This window comes from Schistosoma haematobium, chromosome ZW (assembly GCF_000699445.3).
Source record: "Schistosoma haematobium chromosome ZW, whole genome shotgun sequence".
NCBI lineage: Eukaryota > Metazoa > Platyhelminthes > Trematoda > Strigeidida > Schistosomatidae > Schistosoma > Schistosoma haematobium.
Genome location: NC_067195.1, coordinates 26,972,039 through 26,997,826, shown reverse-complemented (window position 1 = coordinate 26,997,826; position 25,788 = coordinate 26,972,039). Strand labels below are relative to the sequence as shown.

General features: G+C 36.8%; 2 protein-coding genes across 4 annotated transcripts in view; one reads left to right on the top strand and one right to left on the bottom strand.

Moving 5' to 3' along the window:
• Positions 1-1,463: 1,463 nt before the first annotated feature.
• EMC4_1 (ER membrane protein complex subunit 4) lies at positions 1,464-21,260 on the top strand (the record flags this gene model as incomplete). Of its 3 annotated transcripts, none has more annotated exons than XM_012944662.2 (6): positions 1,464-1,535; positions 2,633-2,676; positions 8,012-8,131; positions 8,176-8,450; positions 12,506-12,663; positions 13,911-13,946. In XM_012944662.2, 6 exons carry the CDS (start codon positions 1,464-1,466, stop codon positions 13,944-13,946), a joined length of 705 nt encoding a protein of 234 aa, XP_012800116.2. The 3 variants fall into 3 exon arrangements, with proteins under 3 accessions (XP_012800116.2, XP_051070883.1, XP_051070882.1); XM_051210866.1 differs by lacking the exons at positions 1,464-1,535; positions 2,633-2,676 and adding exons at positions 6,501-6,612; positions 10,415-10,664 and having other exon boundaries at positions 7,856-8,131; positions 13,911-14,012; XM_051210865.1 differs by lacking the exons at positions 1,464-1,535; positions 2,633-2,676 and adding an exon at positions 6,501-6,612 and having other exon boundaries at positions 7,856-8,131; positions 13,911-21,260.
• The window catches only part of MS3_00010335 (uncharacterized protein), a gene marked incomplete at its 5' end in the record, with an annotated part of 31,558 nt that continues 19,866 nt past the window's right edge, over positions 14,097-25,788 (bottom strand). The window contains 8 exons of the mRNA XM_051218697.1: positions 14,097-14,318; positions 14,993-15,174; positions 15,271-15,376; positions 16,420-16,516; positions 17,108-17,392; positions 19,797-19,892; positions 23,960-24,838; positions 25,135-25,353. Of these exons, the coding sequence (XP_051070881.1) occupies positions 14,209-14,318; positions 14,993-15,174; positions 15,271-15,376; positions 16,420-16,516; positions 17,108-17,392; positions 19,797-19,892; positions 23,960-24,838; positions 25,135-25,353 (1,974 nt within the window). The remainder of the gene's footprint in view (positions 14,319-14,992; positions 15,175-15,270; positions 15,377-16,419; positions 16,517-17,107; positions 17,393-19,796; positions 19,893-23,959; positions 24,839-25,134; positions 25,354-25,788) is intronic.

Here is a 25,788-nt window from a genome sequence, read left to right as displayed (position 1 = left end):
TGCTAACCCAGTTAAATCAGAAATCAGAAGCAAAGAGGCTCGAACATATGTTTGACAGAATATCGATATACCGAGAAGTGACTAATCTAAGCTGACCAGAGATTGTAGGAGAAGTGTACTCACCCGTGACCTGGTGCGGATGCATGGGCGAGTGCTTTCGTCTAGGTAAGTCTATTAAAACCAATCCAGTCCGCATCAAATATAGAAGACTTACGGAGCTATTGATTTTAGGGATTTATTTACCGCTACAAGTGTGATTTTACATACTGTCCAGTTAAACATACAACCAGAATGAGTACTTGTAGTGAAAGGTTATCTTATCAATATTATAAAGACAGTATTGCCACAAAACTGTACCCTTAGGCATTCCGCTAGGCACGGTTTCCCAGCTACACAACTTTGAGTTCATCCGTATTCATTTTTAGCACCTAACTAGGAAGCCATTTATTCAAATTATTAAATTGCTTCAAACCTCGATATTACTTAACCTTTATAAAAGCCGGTTATTTGTCAAAGGCTGTACTGAAGACACTGTATGCTACATATGCAGGCAACTTTTTGTCTTTAAGAGCCCACCCGATTTCACAGACTACTAATAAGTTTGTGGGACAGGAGTGACCTGTTTCCTTTCTCTTAGTCCTTTTATGTGTGTAAGATTATGGGCGTTCATTATATTATATAGATTCCCTTACATGTATTTTTTTGTATGAGCGTCTACGCTTGTACAAATATTAACTGATTATCATACAACAGAAGTTCTTGCAGCATTGCAACAATTCGATGATTTTCCCCCATCAAATTTATAGTATATAACGGTCGAGGTAAATCAGGCATGCATCATTATGTATTAGATGATTTAGTACTGTGTTTATGATTCCTAATAAGACTTTCTAATTACTTTTACACAGATTGGTCTTATGTTATATCACTCATATCGTTTCGTAGCCAGAATTATGTATATTTATGCCTCGTTTGGCGAGGCACTATAAGAAATCATGAATTATGTAAACAGACAATTTTAATCTAGGTGCTAACTAGATACTTCGCCGTATTATCGTACTGAACATCTCGATTAACTTTAAATAATAGGTCTTCTGTATCAACCGTTTACGAAATCGCCGGGTTATCTGCACCACCAAGAATTTAATGACATTGGTTTTCACCATTTTAACTGACGTTTTCTATCCCCTTTGCATTTACTGTCATCCCAATCGGTTACCTTTGATTCGATTTCAATACTATATATGTGTTTGTTTATATACAAAGTGGGTTTACGGTTATATAAATGGCCTCTATAATTGTCTGTAAATCTAACCATAGTCTCCATATATGTTTATTTTACACGTCCTAATGTAAAACTTATTGTTCGCGAGCAGATGTTCGACACAAATGTCAGAATGTATAACAAGGATGTTATTTTGCCGTGTCATTTCAACGTACATACGGACTAGTTTTATTCTTCAATGATGATGTCGCACGTAGTGTGCTTTACTCAAAATAAGATTTGCAGCTCAAAGCGCTCAACTTGGCAAAAGGTGAGTAGCAGCTTCCGTGTCACGCTTCTCAATCTAACCACTTCATAAATCATAAAGTGCTTAGTTAGCATGCTTATGATACAGTGGGATTCGTGAATTGTTTGAGGTATTTGAGACAGCACTGCCAGTTTAAATGTGATAACGACTCATAACCATAACATGACTTGCTTGAGAATGATTTTTGAATGTCATCATGTATAGTTAATGGGACTTGATAATCACTGAATATTATTGATAAAATTGAAGAAACTATTAAAACGAACTAGGTCGCTAGATTGGCCGATAACCATTATTAAACAGTATTGCTTTACCGCAGTTATCTGCAAATAAGATAGATGTGTGTGTATGATTTTATCTCACGCGACTTTAGTTAACAGCTTGGAATCTCGTTTTTCTAATCAGGGGTGTTGAGAAACAGTCATTCTTGTAAATTATCAATGTAGGCAGTCAATTAGATGTCCTGTAAACTGAAAACATCATTGTCAAGCTCATACTAACACCGATGATGCTCATATCATCATCATAAAAATGAGCTGTACTACCCTTGGTCATAATCTACGCTCTCCCTGATAGTGACATGGGCACTCATTATTTGTCATTTTTTAAAGACCCATTTGGTTGAAAATGCACAAAGTCGCATATATTTGTGCATGATTATAGTTATTCAATTTAAAGGACATCAAAACATTGAGTCTAGAGAATGTCTAACGCGGATGCACTCATTTATAAAGAATTAATGTAAGTCAATTGTCCAAGATGCATGCAATTATTAGTATTTAAATGTATTAAAAGAGGTTTTGGTGACAACGCATATGTGTTAATAGCATCACCAAACACTATCATAGTTAGGCCATAACGATGTTGAGAAAATCTTCTTGTAACTAGGTACACTGTATTAAACTTATGTAACTAACCGGGACATTAGCTAGAATTCTTCCTCTCCGCAGCTATTTTTCTAAATGCAATTACAGATCGACGTGTAAGAGCAACATATCAGCATAAACAATAACTGGCTTTCTGATTTCAATAAAAGATATTCCTATTACCAACACTACTATGACACGATTTGTTTTTCTTTATAATTATTAATAATATAGGTACAAATACTTTTACTGTTCATACGTCAGGCCGTTAATCACCAGTTATTCTGACGTTTTGGTGTAATTCACCGAAATATCTCTTTGCTTAATCATTCTGCGCTATCTTGATTCCTATTTTCTCAACTCTCAAATGATGTATGTGTGTTGAGAATGAAACCAAACATCATGAAATTTCTATATGTATTTTCCACCTATTTACTGCTGCTTTCCTTTTTATTTATCTTTAAGTTTATTAGCATCCGGAGGATTTTTATCACCAGCGCGTTATAACCCCACATGTTTTGGCATCGGACTAACGTCATGTTTATTCTAATGGCAGAGCAGTGTAGTGACATTGGCTGTTAACCACATGATATTTTTAACCCAAATACACGATAACTGCGAAGATTTACATCCAACTTTTAAAACGTGGAGAGGATCAAAGAAATGGCGAACATGGAAATACTTCATCAGTTGAACATGCCCCAACTGTACAGGCGTGGTCACTCTATGTAACTTCATTCCTTTCCTATAGGTATAATAATCTATCTCCGGCCCAATTTCTGTTTCCAGAAGTTCTAAACAGCACAATTCTGACTGTCATGTAGTACGAGTCAGTATAGATAATGGTGTGACTTGTACGCAAGGTCTCATATGTCAGGTAGGCACACTATGGGAAATCTACAGTTTTGAGATTAGGTCCGTTATTCGGTAACAAATGCACATATTACCGATCTAGACAACACTCCTACACTGATGTGGTCAACAAAAAACGCAGCCTGTTATTAAGTTCCATCTTCAACTTTATCGACTGATCATTATTTTAGTCAACGCTACGAATTTGAATTCAATTATTTTTGATCTTATATCAAATCAATATATAACGCTATTCAAATCCAAAAACTAACTCGGTAATACATCTAATTTAATCCTGTTTCTTTCGGATTTATATCACATTATGGCAAAGTTAACCCAGGTGGCTTCCATTCATATTAGAGTATGACTACTAATTACTTCATAAGACGCTGATGCACACTTTGAATTTATGAATTATTTGACCATGTGCAGCGTTCAGCTTATATTATTATTATTATTTTGTAAACATTATAAATAAAGAGTACGTGAATAGAGAAATATAATATCATAATATATTTCTGCAAGGCGAGGTACACGAAAAGTTTACAGGCGTGATCTACAAACTACAACATTTATTGGGTCATAATACGCATACCAAGCACGGTTGCTAAATAAATATAATCTATAAAAGTGAATATCAGTTCATTCGTTCATATATACTGAGTAGTCTTCAAAATATTTCCCAAAGTGGCGTCGAGTCCACGTTACACACCAGATGCAATCTCGGCATAATTGTGTTAGGATTTATAATATATGAACAAATCAATCAGAGGAGCATGAGAAAATTCCGCACTGTTACGCAGAACATATTCATATTTTATTAGTAACCTGTTCTTTGCCTATTACTTCAAATGGTTCAAATGGTTGTGGACGGAATAGAAGAAGCTTTCGCTTAACAGGCTTCCGTGTCTAGTAGCAGGGGATCACCAAATCCTCCAGGCAGGAACCTAGGTATGTTAACAATAAAAAAGAGAAAAGAAATTGGTAAATCATAGTGTGATGCTGTCCTTGGTCCTTAAGAATAGGTCAAGTTGCCTCTTGAAGGACTCCTGAGAAGTCGCTTGGACTAGCTCTGCCGGCAGCGAATTCCAGCTTTTGACAACTCTTAAGGAGTAGAAGTTGTGTCTACATTCTGTCTTGCTATGTTGTGTTTCCAGTTTCTGGGTGTTACCCCTTAGGTTATTATTCGAACTAAGCTTAAGTAGGTGTTTAAGAGGATGTCCAGAAGTGTTAAGAATACTATAAGCCGTTAATAAATCACCTCTAAGACGCCTATACTCTAATGGGTAAAGGTCTAGTGAATGGAGGCGTTCTTCGTAAGGTTTAGATTTGAGTCCTCGAACTGATTTCGTGGCTCGCTCCAAAGTGACCTTGTCCTTTTGGAGTGAGGGGGGAGTACTATGTTTCCGTACTCTAAATGGGGACGGATGAAACTATTGAAGATTGTATGGAAAGTTCGTCCGTCAAACTGTCCAAAAATGCGCTTCAACGTTACCAGTGCAAGGTTTGCTCGGAAGGCATTTTTGTCACAGTTAGCGTAAGATGAATACATGTTATAGATGAAAGGAATAATAGTTATAGCATCGTATAAACCCGGCCACTCAACGAAAATTGTATTTCAGCACCTGTAATCCGTAGCATCCTTTTACCATTTCAGCTCGGTGTTCTTCTTCTTTCTGTCGGCCTATCAACTTATCCGTAGTCTATGAAGCTGCTAAATCTGTACATATGAGAAATCACTTTGTTTGAACTTCGTCAATGATTCCGCTCCCGCATGGGCGTACCTGATTTTCTTCAAGACACTATATATACCACAGAATCGCAGAAACTAGCTCCAGTTCAACCTGACAAATGACATGAATAAGGAAACTGGAATCTTCATTGATGAAAGTACTTCAATTATATATTCAGAAGATATCTCTTTCCTTGTGGGTTGTTTCCACACTAAAAAAAGTTTCATGTCTGAGGAATCTATCTTCTGCTTGTACAGTAAACAAACACTTGGTTTTATACCACTTTGCTCAGAGTTCTGCATCCTCTATTATATTTACTGATTAAAGTTCACTGAGTACGTTCCAAAAGAAGTTATTTATAGTTCATGGTTATTCGGATAGTGTAGTATGAAACTCAGTTTTTCTCACCATATTATCCATAAATTTGCACCAACCTGATCGCGTCCATAAAATGACTGGTATTCGATATCAACGTCTGTAATATTAGCTATTGTTATCATAGCAATCTAATGGATACCGTGTAGCGAAGGACCGAGGTGACTGACTATGTGATGTACTAAGTTTAAGTCTGAAGCGGAAGAACGTCTGACTGATAATTATTTTATAGAACTTTAGTTATGCCTTGGAGTCCATCAAATATAGACGGTTATAGTAGGCAAGTTACGAATATACTAAATATTCATAACTTTAGTCAGACTGGAGTCGGGGTATTTAAATAATCATTAAGCACAATGAAAAGATTCGCTATTTTAATGGCAGCTCCGTTAGAGTGTTCGACAACAGAATTAGACGTTTTTGTATTTGTCAACGACAATGCCGCCGCTTCAAATGAAATTTAAAATCAAGATGTTGATACTATCCCTGTAGATACATTCACTAGAAAGTAGACATCCAGACCAAACTTACACAAAATCGTAAAAGTCTCCGTGTTTGCCCAAAAATATAACATGGCTTCTGTAACGTGTCACAAACACTGTCATTGAGTACATAAATGGACAAACGCGGTGTGCGATACACACAGTTTACGCAAATACGAAACTCATTTGTATAACCAAATGAGTCGAATTTAGCGTGGTAATAAACTTTGTATATCAAGTGGTTCTCATCCCCAAAAGGCATAAAATGGGGTAAACGGAAGCAATGAACACAAATTTACAACACGAAATCTATTTTTGGTTTCAACACTTTAAAAAAATTGTCTAAGTAGCAAGGAAGCAATATAGGGTCGATGGAAATAGGTATCCACAGCCTACTCACAACAAACTTTCTACTGGATTTTTTGCCATTATACCAAGACTTTGAGATTCAACATTTAAATTTCGCTGTAGTAGAAATAGACATTATTAGCAAGGCAAAAGTAAAAAAAAGAATGAAAAAAGCAGCTCGTCCTTTTTTAATGAAAGGTAGAGATATTTTGAAAGTTAATGGGATTATTCATGATCAAAGAGATGAAAATTTCTGAATTTCCACATAAAGCATGACTGGAGTGTTTTCAACTAGGACCACATCATTTGAGAGGTTTCTTTAATTTCGTCCCAATGATATATTAAATATCGGATGTCGGTGTAAGCGTTATATTCAAAAAGTTCCGTTACAGGCGTTACGTACGCATTGTGTATCAACTCTCATGTATGTTGCTTTATGTGATTGGCATACTCCTGAATAGATCTCATAAGACGACACCTATTACTTTGACTCGCGATTCAAGATCTGGTCATTTGTTACTTTGATTACTTTCTAATCTGTATTAGCTATGTATTAGTTAATCACTACTATCAGTTCCAGCTACCAAAATATTAGCTATCGTTTAACTTTCTTCTAACCGGCTTGTTTGAATTATCATGAACTCTCAATCATTAAGTAAACCCGAAGAAATTGACCCTTAGTCTTCGTTTTTCCGTTACTTCAGGTGACACTACAAGGCTCACACTTCTGTAATCGTGTAAAGACGAATCTACCCCAAAAATTTCATTTGGATGGTTTAGTAGGTTTACTAGCTCTTATTAAAATAGTTTTGTTGAGGACCCAGTACACAAATCTGTATTAGTCAGCTAAGTTGCATTGAATTACGATTAGTCACTGAAGTACGATGCGTCTATACATTATTCACGGGGCAGATTACGTGTTAGTTAGTCACTGAAACCAGTATTATTATTATATATGCTTGGTGTTTACATTATCCTAAAAGGGATGTGGATTCCCGGCTAATAAACGTGATATTCTTCCTGACCCAGCCTTTCTGTATTCAAATCGACCTGGCCATTAAAGTTGTGTGTATGTTTTCAGCTTTCTGGTGAACGTTTGAAAACCTCGAAATCGAAAAGTCACACTAGTAAATTTTCTGAGGTACACTAATAATAGTACTTAACTTAAGTAGTGAAAAGAAAAAGGTGATTATTTATTAGTTTCAAATCATTTACTGGTTCTGTATGGTGTGCTATGTAGTCACCGTTTGATAAGCCTGTGTGAAAGCCAAGAATCCTGACCGTTTAGGTGTAGTGGGACAACCCGCTTCCCCCAGTTATGGCCCAAATAATGTGATTATTCTCGATAGGAAAAATAAAGTTAATGCTGTGCGAAATAGGGTCATTTCTGGCAAGTCTCAGAAAAATAATTTTGGGTGACAATGTCATACTTTAATGAACATTTAGCTTCACTAATATATGTAGTAGTAAGCCAATAAAAATAATTTTATGCACGCTACTGATCACATATATTACATCCAAGGTCGTTTCAAGCTAGTGCTTTTGAAAGGCCATCAGATATTACCTTGACGCCTACAAAAACTAATTGGCGACATATTCTACATACTACTATGATCCTTTGAATATGCAATCTATCAACTGGTCAAATTGTTAATAATTTGTTACAGATTTTACATTTTCCGGGGTAAAGCTCAAACGAATCAATTTGGAGTCCATAAAAAGTCTTTTACCTAAACTACTGAACTCCATCAATACATAAATAATAAAAAAGAATTCAGTTGTGCCTGAAGGTCGTTTACAACCGTAATAAATTTTCTGCAAAGAATATCATCAACTATCCGCCTGTTTAAACAAGTGTTGGCAATGACACCGTGTATTTCGTTTAATGAAAGCAGCGTTTTCAGCTTTCTGTCTAAAAAATGGGCTTTCGATTTCAGCTCGAAGTATGTATATGTATATATATATTGACAAATAATTTCATATTCAGAACACGTATTACTGCTCCAAACCAAATCAATACTCCCGAACTGAAGCATCCCCCAGGATATGTTGATCGTTCTTTCCCAGCCACTGCCGTCCGTGACTCGGACCCACATCTGATGCGTCAGCGAAGTTGGAACATTGCATTGGGACCGTTCCGGCAAGTTCCAATGAATCTGTTCATCATGTGGATTTCAGGCAGTTCAATATCGATATTTCCCCTGATGTCTGTAATTATGTTATTTTTACGCCCATTACAAGCTCTTTTGTCTGCACAAGCTAGTAAGGTTTCCATCACAGTTTCTTAATCATATTTTTGATACAATCTTAGTAGTTTATTTGATGAGTAGCAAAGAAAGAACTTGTGACACCGTTTGTTTTATAAAATTTCGAACTTTAGCGATGCGTATCTTCCATTACTTGAAGATACGATCAATAAAATAACTATGATCATATCTAGTCCCTAAAAATACCACCTTAGACCATAGCAAGCGGAACCCTTGTATTTGAATGCATATTTTAACCATATCCTGAGTACGTAAAAAACGTTTTCAAGCCATATAAGGTTCTTGTAGCTAAGTGGTCAACAAACTCGGATTTCATCCAATTGGTCACAAGTTCAAAACCCGTCCTACTCTATTATTTAACCAGTGATTATCATTATAGGTTATTTTATTATACGGAATTTCCTAATTCTGTTGACATATTCAGAGTGGTACATTGTGACGTAATTCACTTGGCAAATACAGGTTTGTGCATCACTAAAAAAAAGAAAACTTTAAATGGGCGTGATACTACCTGGTCGTTAACCTGTAATGAAACACTATCCGAACTTGTAACCTACTGGCTGAAATTTGAGAGGTTCGACCAATAAACTGCTCCACCAACAGAACGCTTTTATCTATGGATGTAAATATATGAAAGAAAAATATCCTCAACAATTTCTCATCAGCCTCTACAGTTATACATTAAAATCAATGTTTTGAAAAAAAATCAACTGATTCACCGTCATTCCCTGATACCGTACGTCTAACCCCACTATTACTTACCCGGTGATCCCAGCAGATGCTGACAATATTTCTAAGGCATCTGTGATCAAACACTAGTAACCTACAAGTATCTTCTACTCTTGATGACCACGTTTCACAGCCATAAAGTAAAACAGAACGAACTGCTGAGCAGCATACTCGTGCCTTAATTGATAGACGGATATATCGCCTAAGCCGTAGGTGATGTAAGTTGGCAAAAGCCAAATGAGCTTTTTGGATATGTGCTGAGATTTCGTCCGATACCAGCCCATTAGGGTTGATCAGACTTCCAAGATAAGTGAAGTTGCCAACGCGTTCGACTACTTCACTCCCTATACTTAGTTCAGGTGTTGACGCAGACCAGTCCTGAAGAAACAACTTGCATTTAGAGGGAGAGGAACGCATCCCAGATATCCTGGCATTGCTGTTCAGTGCTACCAAAATATGGCATTTTATCAGCGTCTTCATCAAACAAGACTATCATCTGCGTATTCTAAGTCGATGGGTGGACCTCGTATTGGGAGACTAATCCCCAAAAATTCAGTCGATGAGGAAGTTATTTCCGGCAGGAAGTTTATGGTGGGATTGAACAAAAATCGAGATAATGGACAGCCATGCCGGTTACCACTTGGAGGTGCAAAATCAGATGACAGTTCGCCATAATCTCTGACTAGACTGGTGGTGTTTGAGTGAAGAGCCCCCACTAGGCTTATGTACTCCTGCGGTACACTTTCAATGACAGACACTGCCACAGAACCTCTCGGTCTACAAAGTCAAATGCTGCGTCTTAGACAAGTAAGGTCATCATTGTCGGACGCCTGTGTTCTAGAAGTTGACGAGTGGTGAATGTGTGGTAAATGGGGTAGCAATGGGATCCCTTTGTTCCTAATTGTAGCCAACTTGTTTATGTTACATATAGAATCAAGTATTTTGGCTAGTGACATGAAACCACTAATTCGGTTCAGATATGTAGATGTACAAACATGCTTCACATAAATCACCTTGACTGGAATAATATTTCATTGGATTGTTCAGACATGTTTTTGATTTATCGCACCAAATATTCTTGCTTTGTACTTTTTGAACGGGTTAGCGTGTTTATTTGTTCTCTGAAGAAGTGGCTTGCACTAAGTCACGAATCGTCAGAAAATTTAGACTTGATTTTTCTACTCATTCGGACATAACAAATATATTTTTTCTTACTAATTAACCTCCCAGCATGATTTATCAAGGGGGTACTTAAAGCAGTCAGTATACCTATCCTGTGACATTTAGTTCAAAAGTGTTACGCAGCTTGCACCACACAATAGCTTACAGTAACTTACCATGTCGATGGCAATCCATCTAGATTTATCAGAATCAGTCCTCTAAACGATGGAAGCAAAAGCTACTTGGGTTAAAAACTGAAACTTCGCGTCCGAAAAATGTCCAACCTTTTCCTACACCTTGACCAAAGCAGACCCAACAAGTCAGTAATCGACGTAATTACAGATTCACCTTTATTGCTTAGTATATATGACAGTCTTTTAAACACAATTTGATCAACACTGTACTATTTCTTATGCAACTCATCTAACTCTGTACATTACGCAATTTCCAACGAAACATTTGTATGAGATCATGAACCGTTTAATGTTAGACCACCATTGAAAACCTGTAAGCACTGGACGGCCGTTTTGTCCTATTGCGGGACTCCTCAGCAGTGTGTATTCACGAACCCAGGGCCTTCAGTCTCGCGCGCGAACGCTTAACCTACTGGACCACTGAGCCGGCATCCAATGGTGTTAATGGTTCATAATCTCAATCAAAACTTAACAATCTTCACAACCCCTATACTGAAACATTTGTAATTATACCACTGTTTACATCACCCAATGTTATCTAAATTCATTCTGGTTGTTGACCTCATAATTTCACTTGACCTATGAACTGATTCAAGTTGACATCACACGCTAGTCATTTCTTTTTAAACAAAGTTATTTTGTTTTACTAACAATCTCAAATTAATGTGCTACAACGATGTATTCACCTTAAATTTAATCATTTCTTCAGAACATTGATTTTAATGTATAACTGTAGAGGCTGATGATCTGTTGGAAAAAGTACTCTTCATCCATGTTTCTCTGTTTGCAACTTGACTAAAATTTGTAAATGGTACGTAAATATGTATATAACTAAGTTCTAAGTGCACAAATAAAGCTGAAATAATTGAAATTTTTGCCGAGGTGGATATTATTGAGTTACCCAACCCAAAATGGTTTTATTACGGAGCTTGCATTTTTGTTCTGTACATCACTAGCTGCTACTTGATGGATTCAAAATGAAGTCAATGTTGATACTGTCCAGTACAAAAACTAAGGCTCCGCAATATATATTACTCTACGCAAAAAATATAAGCGCTCATATAAAATAGTCTGTGAACTTCCCTAGTGGATATTTTCAAGAAGTGAGCTTTATAATATCCTATTCGTATTGTGTGTATCGTGAAACAGTAAGAGCAAAATATCAATGACATTTTAGAGTGACTGGCTATTGCATGCTTTCGTTTCATCCCGACTTCGTCTCGTATAGGTTCCATTCCTTTGTGGGCAATTTCCCCTTAAGCATTTACATTTGACCACTTGCAATATTGAAAAGAAGGCGGATTCATTGTGAGTGTGAAGGCCTGTAAGTAGCTTGTATGTGTTGATAATCAGACACTGAGATGTAGGTCACTTACATCTTCGTTATGTGAGGAAACCGGTTAAAATACCATTTAGCAATTCAGAGTTTTACCTACAATCGGTGATATCAGCAACCCTTCATTTACAAACGCTCACACTAGGGTTTTGATGGTCTCAAAATGACCCTATTAACAACCTAAATCTGGTATGTCTGTTCAGGGATTTAAATATATAGTCTCTAAATGCAACACTTCGACTAATTGGATGGAGATAAAGTATATCAGCAGGTTTTCAGTACTGTGAAATATGCAATTATACTCGTGATAGATCAGTCATTCATTAATGTTTACTCATTAACTTTAAGGTTAAATTTTAATAATATAATTTCCGAAGACAACTGTTTCACCTAATTAAGATCAGGTTTTGATTTAAAGTTTACGAAAACCATAACACCCTAATTTTTCATAATGCTAGACAGATTCCTATCCCTTGGGGTAAATTTGGAAGTAGTTTTGTAGTGATAACTTTGATCCAGAAAGGCAGTCAATTAATTTAGGTCTACTGGATGTATGTTTATCCCTTACTAAGATTTATCAACAGTTGTAAACTTGAGTAATTCGAGATTTTCTTGATTTTTTCTGTACAGCATTTAACCTTATCGAGGGAAGTCAAGCTACAATACAATGCTTTGTGTATGTACTTGGCAACCTAGTTATACTAGCACTAGCCATGTACAAGTGCCACACTATGGGTTTACTACCGACTTACGCATCTGATTGGCTTTCATTTATAGAACCACGTCAAGTAAGTAAATAGTATCTACTGTGAGTACGTACTTTATTCAGAGATTGTTAAAAATATATTGAATTCATTTATGTAAACCCAAATTTGCAGCAACCTGATCGCGTCCATAAAATGACTGGTATTCGATATCAACGTCTGTAATATTAGCTATTGTTATCATAACAATCTAATGGATACCGTGTAGCGAAGGACCGAGGTGGCTGACCGAAGCTGCTACCTTGACGCGGTGGTCGGGCTTGCCTATCGTGATGACCCAACCGGGCTATATTGGCTGGAACATATGTTCCTGTAGGTTCTACCATGCCAGGCAGGTCGATTGGTGAACGGTAAGACTAAAAGCAGCAACTCAAGGTCTGAGGGCGAAGTCGTACTGCTGACTGTAGAGAGATGTGACAGCAGTAAGGTGTTTACCTCGGACAACCAGCATCTGCAGCGATGCTGCCTTCCCACAAGGAGGGGTGGGGTTAGAAAAGGTCGACCCTAAAAAATGTCACACCTCACCTTACCTCACGGATTTCCGTCTCCGGCGGTAAGGCCCTTTAAAGAACGGAGCTAAGACATTAAAAACTTTCCACAATAAGGCCGTGCGCGACCGGCCTCAAGCAGTTGTCCCTTGGGCTCTGCGGTCACGCTCCCAGGTCGTTCTTCCTGACCCAGCCTTTCTGTATTCAAATCGACCCGGCCATTAAAGTTGTAGATATTTCCAGCTTGTTGAAATTACTATTGGAAATTTGACTGTAGAAATGGTATGGAAGTAAAGAAATTTCTCGCAGTTATGTTCCTCGAGCTGCTTTTGGTTTTTGTTTTGTGTAGGACAATATTTACTGTGAGGATTGATGTAACATGAAGAAAACATAATGTAAACGGATTGTTATCCAAGTCTCCACAATACTCATCTAAGGTTTTCTATGACGTCACATATTAAAGCGTTTGACCAGCAAGAGGTCGTACCTGAGGTTGATCGCCGAAAGCAACTAGGAAGTTAATGTGACTAAGTACTTGAACAAGTGCTAGTGTGGCAATTATATGCTTACTTGCCCATACTACAGTATTCTAATCTTCTAATTATAATACGTATTTGAAGGAATGGACTTGTGAAATTCTACTGGAGTAATTATGTATTTAGCTCAAAAGTATACAATTTTTGTTGGGTGTACATACATACGCATTGTAAGCCTATTGCTTTGTTCATACATGTTAAAGTACATTTGTAGTGTATATTTAATAAAAGTTTTTTTCTTTAATAGGCAGCTGAGTGGTCGGTTGGAGGTTTTGTCGTTTGAATATAGGACGAAACACCGTATAAAATTTCTAACCGTAATTCGAAAAATAAAATGTTCAGTTTATAACGACTGTTTTTGTTTGACAAGAATCAGAGGTTAAACGAAGCGTCTTTTATGGAATTGTATTAAATTAGACATTAGAATAGTAGATGAAGCTTCAATAAGTATATTAAATGGTTAATTTTTAAACTGACTCATACAGAAGATGTGTCGTTGATTCAAAATATTACCACGTACAGAGTAAATACATCCGTAATGTCCATCAAAGTGAGGTCATGAGTTGAGAAGCCCAATCACGCAAAGCTTGAACGCCATCATTCGAAAATGATTGTAAGAGCTGACGAATTGAATCCTTGCAAAGGTTCATGAAACCTTAAAACCAAAAAACGGTGAAATATGCACTTAAAAAACTATTGTTGAGCCAGTTATTTGTTTTGGAAAGATGAATAAATATATTTCGGACTTTAAGATACGGGTAAGAAATTTGATCTACCTAGTTATGGTGTGTTTAATGACAAAAAGTATTAGTATTCATGTGAAAAATACCCTCATAACAATTTTTCCACTCAAATTCATTACACATATATGCACTACAAATTTTATGCCAAACCAAACATGGTTGCAGCGTAATGCATCTGTTATTAAAGCACATTATTTCATGAATACGTCAACGTTGTGGTATGACCCCCAGACACAAGCTTTCTATGCCAAGTGATAACAATGTAAACTAGTGGATTTTTTTTAAGGATGTGAGACTTGCAGTCTTTAGGTTCCACATTTGAACCACGCTTTATCTATTTCGAGCAGAAGCATTTGCCCTCGGACTTGTGACTAATACTTAAATACCCAATGAATGAATTAGTTACTTATTAATATTACTTCCAGAAAATTACCAACCATAACCTTAAAATGTTTTATTTGTCCTAAAAAGACAATGGAAACCTAATAGACCATTTACTATAATAATGTTAAATCCAAAGTCTTGAAACATGGTTTGAATGCTCATGATCGAGAAACTCAGAATAACCGTCAAAAAGATTGCTTACTTGGATGTCTTAGAATTCCTGCGACTGTCCTCAGAGCATGTTCTCTGAGTAACTGGGATTTTTGGTTTTCGGCTGATTTTTTTAGTTTGCCAATGAACTCTTTTAATCCTAACTCTGAGAAACACCTTGATACTGATTTGCCGGCACAATCGACTATATGCGCACTTTGTTCTGGACTCAGCCTATCATTAAATTATAAAATTCATAAAAAGGATAATTGTTTAATTGCATTTTGAAAAATAGATTGTAATAGTTTGGTAAACAATAAAAATGCTTACTTCGCAAGTATTGTTAATGCACTTGCCAAGCAAGAGATTTGAACATGTTTCCCAGTTTGGGTCATAACATTGTTCAATAGGATTATTGTTTCAGCGAAACGATGCACTGAAATGATATACAATTAAAAAGGAGAAATTGAATAAATTGTTATTTGAAATAACAAGGAAAATTGGAATGCCTTATCATGTAGAAACACTTCATGATTTAATGGAAGTTATAGCTGATGTGAGAAAAAACTAGCAAATTTAAAAAGTGTATGAATAGTATCAGATATTGGATCGCCCCCAGAATGAAAGTGTTATGGTCTGCTAATCCATTTGGATTTTACCGCGAGGGTTCGAATCCCATCCCCGTCGCCAGTTGTTATATCTACCGCAAACAACTTGAGCACTCGAACGCTTGAACCCTCCAACTCGCAAATAAGGAGACTGGAGAAAGTGTTTGTTGGGCAAGAATCAAAATGTACAGAAAGTCAGATATTCAACCAATATCCGCAGAGGCATGTTATGCTATTGACCAGTAGTAGCACGCCATGTTGATATCCTAGAAACCCCCATTGCGTTCTGATTGAATGAAACTCCTCGGCTCCGTCGTAGTTCTCGAGAGCCGTCCCAACAGAAAGATCATCAGAAGGATTCGTTAAGACGTAAGAATATAAGATTTTAATGTTAAAATGCTCAAGCTTATTATTATTATTATTGTTATTATTAATGGCTTTATTCAATATTATATATATACTATAAAATAAATTTAAAATTTCTCAGAAATTACAAAATATGACTGGGTAGAATCACATCTAAAAATAAGATCAACAACCCCTTGTTACATGACGTATATTGATCTCTTTGTGGTTATACACAGTGAGAAGCTGAATTTCGAAATTTCATAAATATACCCAGTAAATTATTCCTCTTTTGACGTCGTTTAGTATTCAACAAATTGACAAAAAATCCCAAATTACACGTGATAAGAATGTGTTGTTACTTTGATCATACAAAGGTAAGGAAAGAGGGGAAGTTTCTCAGTTTGGATAAATCATTTCATACTCGTTATTAAGCGTGAGTTCCCGCTCATCAATTCATTAGCAAAGTGGGTATCTGACAAAACAGAACGTTTTGTTTCCACTATATACATACTGAGTGACTTACAATGTTCTTTCGTAGCGTTAAGCGGCCATATAATCCCGACAGCTCTGACAGCCTGTTCGAGTTCGAACTCATTGAGTTTGGTGTTAAGTTTCAAATTCTTTAAAAAAAAAAGAAAGTTTTTCTGTTAATTTCAATAATGAAGATGCCCAACAATGTTTGATTATTAGAGTAAATAAAGACGAAATAAATGTACACTACGTACAGGTATCGGGACATCTATCCATATGAGACTTCTAACAGAAAACTGGCAAAATTGATCTACAATATGTCTATTTTTCGATTGATGAGATAGTACAAAGTACCTAGGTCATAGGCCTTTAAGAGATGAAAACTGGAAAATACTGATTATTATAATCACAATACAAAGTTTAATGATTTTATTTCAGTCCCCCTTGAATGTCAATGAGTATTTGACGTACGCAGGTTGTGTAAGTTTATGGAATCTTGAGAAGAAAAAGTATGACACTTATTTTTAAAGTATATGTAGCAATTACGAAGACAATAAAACCGGATAAACAGCACTCGTTAAGTAATCTCACAAGGACGTTGAAACTTTAGAGGAATACACCTCAACAGCGATAAATACATGTGTGGCAAACTAATCAGTGTAAAATGGTTAAATATAAAGCTGAAAGCTATTCAGAAAAGATTATGTTGAGAATGAATAGGTTTAAAATCCGTAACCGACTTCTAAATTTTTATTTTGTGTAGCATTTTTCCCACGTTTTAACCACTGTGGAATAATCAACACAAATAACTTGGTGAGACGATCGATAAATTCACTATGCGATTCCGTTGAAGAATTTTCTTCGGGATTGCCATCAACAGTTGAGTAGGGATGATTATCCGCGATCGCATCAATACCACATGCTTCAGCGAACGATGCAAGTGTCAGGAAAGCTTCAGCCTGGTAACCACTTTTGATACCTTCAGCTCGTCTTGATTGAGTTTCGCGCAAAAGAGCGCACCACATCTAAAATTCAAAAAATGGTATACTTAAGAAAATAGATCGAGGATGGTAAAAAGAAGGGTTCAAGACGAGTTGTATAGACTGAAAACTCAAGTATATAGGAAACCGACCCATACAGATCAAATTCTCAACTACAACAGCAACAACCCAAGAGCTCACAAAATCAACTGCGTACACACATTGTTCAAGAGGGCGAGGACACACTGCAGCACGAAAAAATGAGAAATACCTGAAGGACATATTTCAAAAGAATGGCTACCCAATCAGCTTCATCAAAAAACACCAACCGCACGCAGCATTAGAACCCGAGTCAAGCACAAGAATCAACAAAAGGATCACCCTACCGTACATACAAGGAATATCAGAAACCACAACGAGACTGCTGAAAACCTTCGGGATAGGTGTGGCACACAAACCGACAAAATCACTACAATCAATCCTATGCAAACCAAAGGATGAAATGACAAAGGAAAACAAATCAAACATCATCTACAAAATAAACTGTACCAACTGCGACAAACACTATCGGACAAAGCGGACGCCCCCTCCACCTTCGCCTACATGAACATCGATCAGCAGTCAAAGGCCATGATATCTCTTCACTCATATCAATACACGTGGATAACTATGGACACTCATTCGATTGGAAAAATGTAGACAGAGGAAACTCCAAAAACACCAGAGAATATTTAGAAGCCTGGCACTCAGGTCAATCAGCAAACATATTGAAATCAACCCAATTTATCAACCAATCAGGAAAATCATTCATAAATATAGGAACAAAAATCAAACCAATCGGAGACACAACCAAAACAAAGAAGTGAACAATGATAAGTTTAAGGTCAATAAGAACCAATCAACATTGAGGTGGACAGAACAAGCTGTGAAACACATGGAGAAATTCGAATACTTCACTTCTATCTGAAGTTTGTGCTGATGATGTCGTTCAGAAGAACGATGAAAACTCCAGGACCAAACCATCCAGCTCAGAGAAAAAAACTCCACCAAAAATCATTCACCTGAGCTACAAATCTTCTCCACCATCTCAAGACTGCTTGTTCTAAGAAACGACGCGTATTTCATTATGAAGAACTGTCTGTTGCGAGCAAGCGATTGCAACAGTTTTTGCTGTTTTTAAAATTCAATCAACATATTTCTTTTATGGTTTATCAACACTCAGGTCATTTTGTTTGCACCGTTTAGTATATATTCTACATGCACTTGGAACTAATTACAACTATAGCGCTTTGATTATAATAATCTTGCTCCTTTCGATTTCACAAGTTTTATGGGTCAATTAAATTACACAAATATGTTAAAAACCATCTTAAGTTAAAATGAAGATTTTCTACTGCTAAAGAACGCAGATTTTGATACCAGAAAAAACATTTAACAAACATGATTTTCTGCTGCTAAACTTTGATCATCTAGGTGATATAGTTCAACAAAATGTTCAGTCGATTAGCGCACTTAACCGATAAAATACAGTCCACACTGAACTGCATAATGAAGATATGTTTTAGAATCATATAAGAAATTGTACATACAACCAGAGTATATATTGCCAGACTACTAGTAAGCAGCTTGCTACACTTGATCACCAGGTAAGTAATAATGAGGTTAGACGTAGGTTATTAGGGAATGATGGTAAATCAGTTGATGAGGTTGTGAATCTTCATCGACTGAGATAGTTGGGCCACGTGTTACGTATGCCCGAACACCGATTACCACGACATGCAATGCTAACCGCTGTTCGGGATGGTTGGAAGAAAGTTAAAGGCGACCAAACCAAAACGTGGCATCAGTGCTTGAAGTCACTAACTTCTAGTCTGAGCCATGTTGGTAGATGCAGATTACTTGGTTGGAGTCCGCGTGACTATCGTAACCAATGGTTGGAGATTCTTGGTGACATGACTCAGAATCGATCACAGTGGTATAGGTGTATACACTCTTTGTCTTCCCTTAAACTTTGAGATTAAAATTGCTTCATATTTTTCTTGCTGTAATATATCCTCATACACAATCTTTCTTCTATATATTGATATCATTGAAGTAACTACTTCTATGAATTTGTTGTTGATCTTGTTGTGTTAATGATGTATGGCAACTTGGACCGATGCATATATGAGCCTGGTCCTACGTTGTAGCTGACTGACTGACTGACATACACTAATGTACACAACCTAAAACAAACTATACTGAGGTTGATAACTATTGTAATAACGGTTTAATAGCATTTTTTCAATCTTGTTGAGCATCATGAAATGTATTTGAGCAATATTTTGATTAAGGAATAAAATAAGTCTTGAAATAAGAGAAAATAACTAATTCGTCTACTGATTTTAAATTCTGAAATAAATTCCTGTGAGGTTTCTAATAATCAAACAGTAAAGATCATTTAGCTTACTTGATGAATAACGTCTTGATTCGCTGGTTCTTCGATAATGTTCTGTTGCTCTAGAGCAAATTCGCCTAATAATCTTGCTGCTCGGAGCAGGTAAACCTACAGAAATTAGATACACGTTTTGTTCAAAAATGAATTCCACCGAAATTCGAAAGAAATATTCAACAAATAAGCATTTCCACATTTGTACAAAAAAAAATCAAAATTATGAAGCCAGCATAGTATTAAACAGGTACAAGCACAGTTAAACTTTAGTTGCTAAAGGCAGTTAAGTAAACAAATTTTCTTTACGGAGATGTCATTAACTGAAGCTGTGCAATCACACAATGGTTCAATAAATATATTAGTATATACAAAAATAGGGAAGCATTACCTCATATAATATTTGGAGATTTTAAAAAACACCAGATAGTAGAACGGTCTAAACGTTCTTGAAAAATAGTACTTAATTATTTACTTACGCCTGTTACTCCCAGTGGAGCATAGGCCGCTGACCAGCATTCTCCAACTTGTATCTCCTGGATGATGACTTTCGTAATTCTCCACGTTTGCGACCCATACAGTCGAATTATCTCGACATTTGTATTTGGGGTTCTGATGTTATTCAGTTGTAGATATGCTGCTCTTGCTTTGCCGATCCGCGTTTTCACATCCACATCAGATCCACTGTGTTCATCAATGATACCGCTCAGATATGTAAGCGTTTTTACATCTTCCAAAGCTTCTCCGTCAAGTGTGATTCGATTGGTGCATGCTGTGTTGTATCGGAGAATCTTGCTTTTCCCCTTGTGTATGTTGACCTACTGCTACTGAGGTTCCTTTCAGATGCTGACGTCTTCATGATCCAGTCGATCACCAGGAGAAAGAGAAAGGGTAAGAACAAACAAACTTACCTGACACTAGTCGTTACTTCAAACGAGTCTGTCAGCTGTCCCCCATGCACGATTTCGCAGTTTAATCCATGATAGGAATTCCGTATGATATTGAATATCATCTCAGGCACGCTGTAGTGCCGAAGAAGCTTCCATAGTGTTGTCGTGTCCACGCTATCAAATGCTTTCTCGTAGTCAATGAAGTTGATGTAGAGTGATGAATTTCATTCAATTGATTGTTCCATACGGAATCCTTCATTCTGTTTAAAAAAAAACCGTTTTGAAGACATTTCCTGATATTTAGATAAGAGTGATGCCCCTGTAATTATCACACTTGCTGAAATCGCCTTCGGTATTTTGATCAGAAGTCCTTCTTTCCAGTCTTTTGGTACTTGTTCCTCATCCCAAATCTTATCGAAGAGAATGTGGAGTATCCTTGCAGTTACCGCCACATCTGCTTTCAGTGCCTCTGCTGGAATGTTGTCTGGTCCTGCTGCTTTGCCACTCTTGATTCGTCTGATGGCCATGCCGATTTCTTCAATTGTTGGTGGGCCAACATTGATTGGGAGGTCCGTGTGTGCTGCTTCGATGTTGGGTGGGTTCAGTGGAGCTGGTCGATTCAAGAGTTCTTTGAAGTGTTCTACCCACCTGTTTCGTTGCTCTTCAATGTTGGTGATTACCTCGCCTTCCTTGCTTTTCACTGGTCGTTCTGGTTTACGATAATTTTCAACGAGCTTTTTTGTTATATCATACAATTGTCTCATGATTCCTACTCTTGCAGCCTTTTTCACCGTCATTGCTAGATCTCACATATATTTACGTTTGCCGTACTGATGCTCCTCTTCACTTGTTTGTTTGTTTCTTTAAATTTAGCTAGTACCTTGTCTTCCCCTGCTCTTGTTAGGCTAATATTGATTGTTGCTTCCTTGTTCCTTTTTTCTTGAATCTTATCCAGTGCATCAACAGCGATCTATTGCTTGTGGTGGTGCTTATTGAGGCCCAGAACCTCATGATATGTTAAAGTGATTGCCTTCTCTATCCCTTTCCAGTTGCTCTCCACAGTAGTTCCTTCTCCATTGAGTAAATCGTGAAAGGCCTGGAACCTAATGCTGACGGCTACCTTGAATTTGTTGAGTTTGTAAGTATCACGACGAAAAGCTGTACTAAACTTTTGTGATGTTGTCCGCCCCGTTGTCCAGTGCTTCTTGAGTTTCAATTTCATCTTGGCAACCAGCAAGTAATGATCTGATGCTATATCAGCTCCTCTCTTGGTTCTCACACCCTCCATCTTCCGAACTTTTTGTTGATCCAGATATGGTCGATTTGGTTCTGTGTAGTGTGATCCGGTGAAGTCCATGTGGTTTTGTGTATGCGTTTAGGTAGGAATATAGTGCCGCCTATGACAGGTTATTGAAGGCACATAGGTTTGCAAATCTCTCACCATTTTCGTTCCTTTCTCCCAGTCCGTGTCGTCCTATGATGTCTTCATATCCGGTGTTGTCCATTCCAACCTTGGCATTTAAGTCTCCCATCAGAATGGTCAGGTCCTTTGTTGGGCACTTCTCGACGATTGACTGCAGCCTATCGTAGAGCTGATCTTGAGCACCTTCAATGTATTCGTTGGTAGGCGCGTAGCATTGGATGACGTTCATTGAAATGCTCTCTTTCCTTGTTCTGAAGGAGGCTTTGATGATCCTTGCTCCATGACATTCTCGTCCTATAAATGCATTTTGTGTTTGTTTGGATAGCATCGATGCAACCCCTTTTGTATGTGGGGCATTTTCTTCTTTATGGCCGGGGCATGACAAAAGCTCCCCTGAAGTTAGCCGTTGTTGTGCAACCTGCGTCCAATGTATTTCACTGATTCTAAGCACCTTCAGGTTGTATCTCTTCATTTCTGCAGCAATTTGGAAGACTCTCCCGGTTTCCCACATTGTAAGAGCATTAAATGCACCTAAATTAATGGTTGCTCTGGTTGTTAGAACATCAGCCTCGTGACTTCCGAAGGAACTCGGCCCACACCATGAGGCGTCACAACTCTTCTAAATGAAGACCTTATAACTCCCAGGACAGATTTTAAATGGTTTAAATTATTTTTTTCTGGTTAAAGTTTTCTTAGGGAATTAGTTTTCTATGGGATGAGTGTCGTTAACCCCGTGCCCAACCCTCCTTCTTTACCTGAGCTTGGAACCGGCAGAAACCCAAGAGTGGCTCCAGGTGGTGGTTCGAATCCGCCTCGCCAGAGCTGGTGAAAAACAGTAAGTTGGGAATAATTTACAGATGAAAAATATGATAGTTATCCGAATGACGGATATAATGAAGAAATGAAAAACATGTGATATCTGTCAGTCGGACAACTATCATATTTTTGATCTGTAAATTATTCTGAACTTACTATTTTCAAGAACATGTAGACCGTTCTACTATCTTGTGTTACTTGAAATCTTCGAGTATTTTAACATGTGATCCCTATATTTTCAGAAAATCTCAATTATTTACACAACTTCGTTAAGTAATATTCACAAAAAGATTTTCTTCACTGAATTGCATTTAATTATTATTAGTCAAAATATATTGTAAAATCTTTACTGCAACTATGATTAATCAATAAAGAATTAAATCCTTAACAGTACCCAGCAATCTTTATTCAAAGGCATAGAGTGGTTTCAACATTGTTTAAAATGCAGACCCCTTACTTTTCCCATAGTGGTTATCGTATTTTTAACTGTACATATAGAAGTAAAATGAAATTACTTTAGAATGGATGATGATTTCGAATTATTATAAACATCTTCACTATCGATAACTACTTCGCCAGATAGAGCGCTTACTTTACACTGAAAACAGAAATATGCAATGCGAAATAATCAAGTTAGTTGTAAGTACATTTAAATAAGGATCTAGTTTGAAACAGATGACTTGCAGACTAGAATAACAAAAAAAACATCATTGAAAAATACTATCCATCATATTCTACACTGGTTAGATTTTTTGAACGGATTAACCAACTTTGTTCCTCCATTTTGTATTATTAGGAAGAGGAACGAGTAGTAATCCAACAAATGATATCTGATTTGTGATGGGGTATTTCATCGAGTTGAAGTAATGAGGTAAAAACATTAATTGCTACATTTATTAGAACTGTCAATAATTAATGTGTAGAAAACACCCTTGGATCTTTCTATTAGAGGTAAAATTACATAAATTTAAAGTAGATGAATAACGATGAGCATTTATCAAAAAAAGACTTTAGTCAATCCATCTAAAAATATCTGACGCAAAGTAAATATTTACCTTTCCAGGCCACGGTTTACATTTATTGAGAGCAGTGGCAGTTAACTGAACTAAAATGAGCCAAGCATGAACTGCAGATTCTTCATTTTCGACCAAAATATCATCAACTTCATCTTCAACATCGTCTGAAAACCCATCGTCATCATTGTCATTCATGATCTCATTTTCCTCTAAATCAAAGATCTTTCGTTCGAAAATTTCTTGAATTTCAACCTCGTTACCATTAACTTCTAACGAAGTGCATTTATTCAGATCCCGACATTGCTTATCTCCAGATTTAAGTGAATCTTGGACAGTATTGACTGGACCTGCATTTATGACAGTAGCTGGAGAAGTTTCGTGAAAAGTTCTTGTTCGGATGCGACCATAACATCTACTGTGTTTGTTAACGCTTGTATTGGGAGAAGTGGAAAATGGTTGACCAAGCATTCGAGTAGCTAGTTGAAGTATAGCAAATGAAGCCTGATTATGTACTGACCAGTTAGGAGACTCAAGAAGAGCGTCATATAACAGTTGTGTACAATGATCCAAAAGAGGTCGTCGTAAGAAACTATTTGCTAAACCTGTAGCCAATGGAAGAATAGATTTCAAACCCAATGTTACTGCATTAGGCCAAAACAAAACAGACTGAGGTGAACATGGAGCCGAGGGAATGCGAGAAATCAACTCTTCCCAGCACTCTCGCCACAACTGTTGGTAAATGTCTAAATCACTGGAATTCAATTTCGTTGATATGCTTTCTTTAATATATGGAGAAACACTTGTATTTGTTTCGCGATGAGAAGCACAAAGAGAATTGATATCAACATTACGATTTTTCGAGTGAAAGATAGCACTACTTGTTCTGGAAGAAATTAAATTTTCAGCCTCACTTTCAACCTATTGAGGAGGGGTGGTGGAAAAAAGACGAAGATTGTTAAATAATAATGAAGGGTTTAGTGAAAAATTGTAATTATGCTTTAAAAAGTAATTGTAACTCGTACCAGTTATCAGTCTTTATTCAGTCATAAAAAAGTGTATTCCTCCAAGTATTCATACGTCAATACCGGTCTAGTACAAAAAACAAAATGCAGTATTTTCTAGGAAGTTAAATTCTTAAGCACCTATCAATTACGGTTATAAGTGACAATATCATATTTTACCAGATGATAAATAATCAACACAAAATAAGCTACCTGTTTGCTTAAGAAAATCAGTGGTAAAGTAATACAAGCATGAGCATATAGGAGATCAGGACAATGATGAGCAACAGCATGTAGCACACGAACACATGCCCAATGGCTTATTGAAATGTTACTACCACCCTGTACACCACCATCTGAACCGGCTGTAGCTTGTTCTGGTTGTAAGTACCACGAACGTACACGGTTGAACAGTTTTGTAACACTAGTCTCCTGTGAAAGTATAAAATGAAAGAGAAAATTTTTTTTGAGAAATCATTTTATAACTTTATCTGTACGGGAAATCTATATATAAATTTAAAAGAAAATTTATATGTAACTAAAATGCACAAAAACTAGTGTAGCTGCACATATAACGCTTTAGATTACTATTATTTTAACCTATGAACTTTTTCGTTAGGTTAATTTGCAAACTTTAATTGCTTGAAGGCACAGCTACTTAAAACTAGTGTACAGAATTCGTCTTATGACGTCCTACCTAAACATTTTCTCCATCTATTTTCTAACTGCCCAAGGATTATAAGTGACCTATTTCTTTTGATTTAAAGTTTAATGAATACTATCTGTATGCAACAACGCAGGATTAGTTTGACGGTAATTAATTAAGCACTTAAACGCAGACACTATTGGTATTTTTATTTTTATATA